This window comes from Triticum dicoccoides, chromosome 3A (assembly GCF_002162155.2).
Source record: "Triticum dicoccoides isolate Atlit2015 ecotype Zavitan chromosome 3A, WEW_v2.0, whole genome shotgun sequence".
NCBI classification, from domain to species: Eukaryota; Viridiplantae; Streptophyta; class Magnoliopsida; order Poales; family Poaceae; genus Triticum; species Triticum dicoccoides.
The window spans coordinates 64658121-64664712 of NC_041384.1; the positions used below are offsets into that span (position 1 = coordinate 64658121).

General features: G+C 45.9%; 1 protein-coding gene across 1 annotated transcript; it reads right to left on the reverse strand.

The window, feature by feature from the left end:
- Positions 1-1859: 1859 nt before the first annotated feature.
- Positions 1860-6239, reverse strand: LOC119271960 (probable E3 ubiquitin-protein ligase HIP1). Its single transcript, XM_037553587.1, has 8 exons — positions 6234-6239; positions 5687-6153; positions 4361-4479; positions 3634-4278; positions 2823-3310; positions 2632-2733; positions 2406-2552; positions 1860-2293 (listed from the first exon to the last, which is right to left on the reverse strand). The coding sequence occupies exons 1-8, from the start codon at positions 6237-6239 to the stop codon at positions 2168-2170; spliced, it is 2100 nt and encodes a 699-aa protein (XP_037409484.1). The 3' UTR covers positions 1860-2167.
- Positions 6240-6592: the final 353 nt, after the last annotated feature.

Below are 6592 nucleotides of genomic sequence, written 5' to 3' on the forward strand. Positions count from 1 at the left end.
TTTGTACCATGAAAAGTGTTACAGCGTCGATTCTGGCATGAATTGCAATATGGGAAGACTTAGATGAGCCATGAGCCACAGTTTGGGGACAAGTTGTTCTTCAAGGGACGGGGCCAAGTCAATAGCGACAAAGTTAGCGACCAAGCCTCTAGACGCATCGCCAGTGTAGAAGGATACATCATCCTTCTAATCCCTACACTCAAGACCAATGGGTCACGGGCCCGTTAACACATGGAAGGTTGTCATGTTTTGAAACCTGGGCTTCGTGTCATATAAATGGACGATGCATAGCGGCTTCCCTTCAAAATCCTTCTAATCCCTACTACCTCGCTGCTCCGTATTGTTTTTATGACATGTAAACAGGGACCTCCCATCGTGCGTTTATATGACATGAAAATTGGAAAATATGATTAGCTAGATAAAAACATGAACGGTTTTGAAAATTCTGAACATTTTTTGAAAAACACGAATATTTTTTTTCCAATTGTCAACATCTTTTAAAGGAAACAGTTTCCAAAAATTCCTGATTTTTTTTTATTTCTGAACAAACTTAAAAACAGGAAAAACTCTTAAAAGTGTGAAGATTAAAAAAACAAGAAAATCTTTTGAATATGTGAAAAAAAATTAAAACAGGAACTTCTTCAAATTTCAAAACCCGAACATGATTTGAAATTCCACAGATATTTTTTGAAAAGGCAACCATTTTATGAATATGTGAACAAATTTGAAAACGGGAAACACTTTTGAAATTTGATTCGAAAAGAAACAGAAAAAAGGAAAAGGAAAAACCGAGAGGAAAAAAATAAAGAAAACAAAAAGGAAGAAAAACCGGATCAAGGTTCCTTAAACCGGTTATGAACCTTTTGCCAGAACCAGTGGCTCGCTCCTCTCGAATTCGAATTCCTCGATTGATAGACAAATCCCCATTCCGATCTAGATCCACTATCCCCACGCTAAGAAAGAAGACAATAACGCGAACACTGGCTGCTTCTCGAGCGCACGGCTGATACAATGCAACAGCTGTCTGCTGATAGCCATGGCTGCCTACGCGATCCAACAGCGACGGGGCCTCCAGCCGCCGACAGAACCTGGTCTCTGGCGTCCGAAATTGTTAGACCTTGGGTTCTTCTCGAACAAGTCGCTGGTGAGCGGGCGAGCTGGCCGAGCGGCGACGGCAGAGCTGCAGGTGGCTCGGTCGAAGCCGGTACATAACCGGTTACCCACACGTAAGTAGAAAAATAAAAAAGACAATCAATAAAAATGAGAAAATGACTTGGTAATCAAAGTTTACGAACTGGTTGCAATTTTGTGAAGCCCATCTTGGATCTTGGGGGGTGGCAAGTACTCCCTCTGTAAACTAGTACTAACAAATACTCCCTCTGTTCCTAAATATAAGTCTTTGGAGAGATTCCACTATGAACCACATACGGATGTATGTAGATACATTTTAGAGTGTAGATTCACTCATTTTGCTCCGTATGTAGTGCATAGTGAAATTTCTACAAAGACTTATATTTAGGAACGGAGGAAGTATATAGTTCAAGAAAACTAATAAATATATAAGATCTTTTAGATCACTACTATAAGATCTTTTTAGATCTTCTATTAGTTTTCAGAGGACTAATATCTAAAAGATCTTATATTAGTCTAGAAACTAATAAGATATTTTTATAATGATCTAAAAGATCTTATATTAGTTTACACAGGGAGTACTAACCTTTTGTTTTACTAGTTTCACAGAAGGGAATTACCAGAGCAAGTAGTCAAACTGTCACAGCCAACGAGCCAACGACGACATGCGCATACCCAACGACGTCAAGCCACATTATTGGTCTCATGCCAACAACCTGACAGCTGAGTATCAAAACCATATAAGTTAACAGGCACCAATGTACAAGGGGATGATTCGCCATCACACCTCACAACGGCTCAACATGTGATACACAGATAAATAAATGGCTGGAGAATATCTCTACCAATTGCTTGTTGAATGAAAGTTTTTACAGCAAGACATGATAACACAGCTACAGCAACCCACGAAACAAGTCGTCCTAGCGCACTTATTTCCATGGCTCAGGCACCAAAGAATGGACCGGGGACCGCATAACTCAATCTCAATCTAGAATCAATGGAGAGGAACATCGGTTATTCTGCTTCCTCTCCAGCCCTAAGCCGCGGCGGATTTGCATACCGGGCATGCGTTCTTCACTTGCAACCACTTCTTGATGCAGTCGGTGTGGAAGTCGTGCCTGCACTTCAGTATCCCTAGGAGATCATTGTCTTTGTACTCCTCCTGCCATAGTTCAAAAATCATAATCAGAATTGGAGGAGCAAACGATTCAGGGCATGCCTGTAATGAATTTTTCAACATGGAACTGGAAATTAGGAGCATAAGAAATTCGTACCAGGCAGACTAGACAGCGCCCATCATCTTCCTCGTCTTGCTCCTCATCAGAACTGCAACAGACCACTTCTTTCACACAACCTGAAATCTTTTCGTCGGCAAGGCCGGTGTTCACAGTACCTATGGATTCCTCCAAGGCCAACAGTTCCTGTACATACAAGACGGAAAAGGTTAAGAAAAGATCCTGAAGTTTCCAGAGTAGAAGAAGCAAACGACCATGATTATACCTCATAACTCATTTCATCAATGTTCAGTCTCAAGTCCCTGTGGGGGTCAGCAGCTGCTTGTCTTGATTGTTGATAGAAAGCCAACTGCTCCATCATAACCCGCTACACAAACAGCAGCTAGATCAATAAAAATATTCAAACTTAAATGGATACCAGCTTAATTACCTGAAAACACGAAACAAGACCTCTACCTGTGTCTCAGCGATCAAATGGAATGAGCTCCTATCTACGAATCTATTCATTCCAGTGCTGGCATGTGCCATGGATACCCTTGCATGCCTAGAAGATGCCGCAGTACTGATAGGAGATGGCACATTGATCCTAATGGATGTAGAGGTAGAAGCAGGATAGTTCGGAATGACTGCATCATGGGAAAATGCTCTTGAGCCAGAGGAAACTGTGGAGGATGGATGGCCGTAGCTAGGAACGGCGCCACCATGAACAGCTCTAGGAGCAGTAAAGCCACCATTAGCAAATACCGCACTGTCTGAAGATCCATGGACAGTTGGGGCAGCAGCAGCACCTGAGCCATGAACAGCTCTAGGAGCAGGAAAGCCAGCATTGGCAAACATCGCACTGTTTGAAGAACCATGGACAGTTGGGGCAGCAGCAACACTTGAGCTGCTGCTATGCATAGGCATAGGATGATGGTAGATCCTACCAGTGATCCCAGTGCCACCTAAACAGTCAAAATACATAGACCGTAAGTTTGAAAGAAATTTATAAATAGCATAAAAACAACAACCTCGTATGCTATATCATATACAAGATGATTTGGGGCACTGATAATTCGCATTTTTCTGGTAAAATTGTATCACAGGACTGAAAATCAGCCGCAGGTAACTACTAAAATCAAGTCACAAAAGCAACCTCATACCATAATTAAAGATGTGAACAGAAGACCGCATGAGATGCTAATTGTCAAGGGAAAAACTTGGGGGAGTGCATTAGCAAGACAATAAAGACGCATCAAGTACATTAAGCAAAGAATTAGTTACTAACCTGAAGGTAATGTTCTTGTTGGCACAGAAAAAGGTGCTTGGTTCCTTTCTGCTGCCGTACTTACGAAAGCACTTGTGGCTGAATGGAATGGCAGCTGATGATTGTTACTTGGTGTGTAAGTTGAAGCTGGCCTAGGTTCCAACGAAACATTAGCACTATCATGACGTGCTCTGACATTCCTCTGAGATCCTTCTTGATTAACTAAGCGTTGGTCAATCCAGTTGCTTGGACCAACGCTTAAAGGCACTTGCGGATGCAAGGGCTCAGTAAGTGCACTAGGATTTGGCTGCACAAGATCAGAGAAGTGACTGTTGGAAGAGCTGCCAACATAATAGTCAACAGCGTCCATTCCCTCCACTGAAGGAAGGAGGTTCTTTCGCTTCATTGCAACCATTCTGTTGTCCACATGGGAACTTAGGGCAGGTTTCGGCTGAGCATCATATGGTACATGGCCGCTGGATCTTGCAGTGCGATAGGGAACTAATGAAACATGTGAGGTCCCTAGGTTCACAACTCTATGACCTGGAAACTGTGTAGCATGACTTGAAGATGGAACGTCATTTGATCTACTTGCCATACTCCCAAAGCCTGGAGGACCAAGTCTAAGGGGTGCATCACTACCCGAATGCTCAAAAAGCATCTGACCTGAGATTGAAACAAGAGTATTACTATTTTATCATAGAACTAAGATAAACAGCAGAACAGAGCACAGGTTAAGTATAGCTACCTAAAGGCACAGGTTCATTGCCATGCCCATCCCTGGGTTGAGTATGATCCATCTCTGGCACTTGGAGATGGTTCAGATGATGTCCAGCCAAGAAACAGCCCTGTCTGGTTGCCCTTAACCTGGAAACACAAATTGAATGAACATCAATAGTCTAGAATCGGACAAAAAATGCTAGTCTAACTGAAAACAATGTGCTAGCATTAAGTTGAACACGGATTATGGACTGAGCTACCGCCGCAACTCAGGTATACAAACATGAAACTGACTTCATATACTCCTACAAAGCTAGGAAGGTAGATTGATTAGTAAATCCACCCATTACTTTAGCGAAAGAAATGGACTTTGTGCTATATTATTAGGTAATTAGCACTTGAAGGTGAGATACTTTGCAAATGTGAAGAATTACGACAAAAGGGGTGAACATTGCCCTTCTAAATGGAGTATACTGGCTTCTAACAACAAATTCTTGTTCAAGAATATAGCAGCTGATAGAAACAGGGCAAGGTTATCAGTCAACAGATGCACAGGGAAAACATGTTATTTGACCAAACTGGTTGCTGAGAGCAGGGCAGCAAGGGTCATTAAGCAAACCCATCAGAGTGCAATCCGTTTTGTTTCCTTTGTCAGAAGGAGGAGCAACCTAGCATGCACACGACTGACTCTGTTCTATCATCAAATTAAGAGTCACCTAGGCCACAAGTAATAATAAACAGTACAAACAAGCATCCCGTCCCACGCCAACGAGAGCATATCGACGGATCAATCGACGACCAAGAATTGGTGCCAGGGATTGTACAACAAACAGCGATTCTAGAGTTCTGAACCTGGACCCGGATATGGCAGGTGATAAATAAAAACTACGGCATGCCTATCCGCGAACAGGTGCGCGAGTAAAATTTCAAATTCGCTCGATGCGGTACCCAAAGCGGACCAAAATGGTCGCTCCCCCTGCTACACGGCGCCTCGCATACAAGCAAGATACTACTACTCGTACTATAATTGGCGAGAAACGGCAACTACTGGGAATCAATCAAAGAAATCAGGATAAATCTACACGTTTCCTTTTCGAGACGGGGGGGCCAATCAGGCACGCACGCACGCACGTGACCGGCTCTGCTCTATCACCAGCCAGGCAGGCCAATCCTGCCCGGGCAGGCGGCGGTTAGCTGAACGGCGCAAACACGTGCCCCGCCGCTCGCTACCGCGGCGGATCAGCCGCCGCCGCCGCCGCCGGGGAGGGGAGGGGAGGGGAAGCGCAACGGAAAGCCAGAGGGGGCGCGGCGGAATCGGCCGAAGCGGACGGGGAATCGGGAGGGGGGCCGGTACCTGCGCGCGGGCGGCGGCCGATCCGGGGCGCGATCCGGCCAGATCGGCGGCGAGGGAGGGAGGCGGCGCGGCTGGCTGCTTCTGCTGGGTTGGGTTGTACGCAGGGAAGAAACAAATTTGTCCGCGTGGGTGGGGAGGGAGGGAGACGGTGGGGGCTGGGCTGGGGACGACGAGGCAGAGGGGTATTTATAACGGCGGGAGAGGGTGAGGGGCGTTGGCGCTGGCGTTGGAGAGGCGGAGAAGGAGTAGCGCCCGTCGCGTCGCGTGGGAAGGGAGGGCCAGCGGGCCCCGCCCTCCCCTCCCCTCCCCCTCCTCGCCACTTTACTGCCAGAAATAAGCGTCTCCCCTGCCTCGTTTTCAAAATTCGAACCCCCGGGCCCGCCCGCCAGCGAGTGGCCGCGCCCGCACCGGCTGGGCCACGAGGGCGTCTGGACAGCCAGGGCCCACGCGGAGAGACGCGGCTCGTACTGGTAGTAGTATTAGGCTGGTCATAGTGGAGAGTAACTTAGACTAGTAACATACATATGTTACTAGTTTATGTTACTACCTTCATGGTGGGTAGTATCATAGGTGTGGTAACATAGTTGTCTTCATTTATTACTTTGTAGACTCATTATGCATTGGAAACCGCTATGTGATGGTAACATATTATGTTACTCTATTTGCCTCTCTCCTCATTAACTACTTGCCACATCATCAATTTTGCTTATGTGGCTTCTATGTTACTACCTATGTTACTCCCACTATGACCAGCCTTAGGGTCGTATACGGATACACGGGGAGATACGGTGCGGTACGGTTGGGTGCGGAGAGGGGGTGGGGTGGGGCCCAAGTGTAAGGAGTGGTTTGACTCACGGCGTTACTTGCTGCTTGCCTTTTCCCTGTGGACGGACGCCTTTCGCCTTT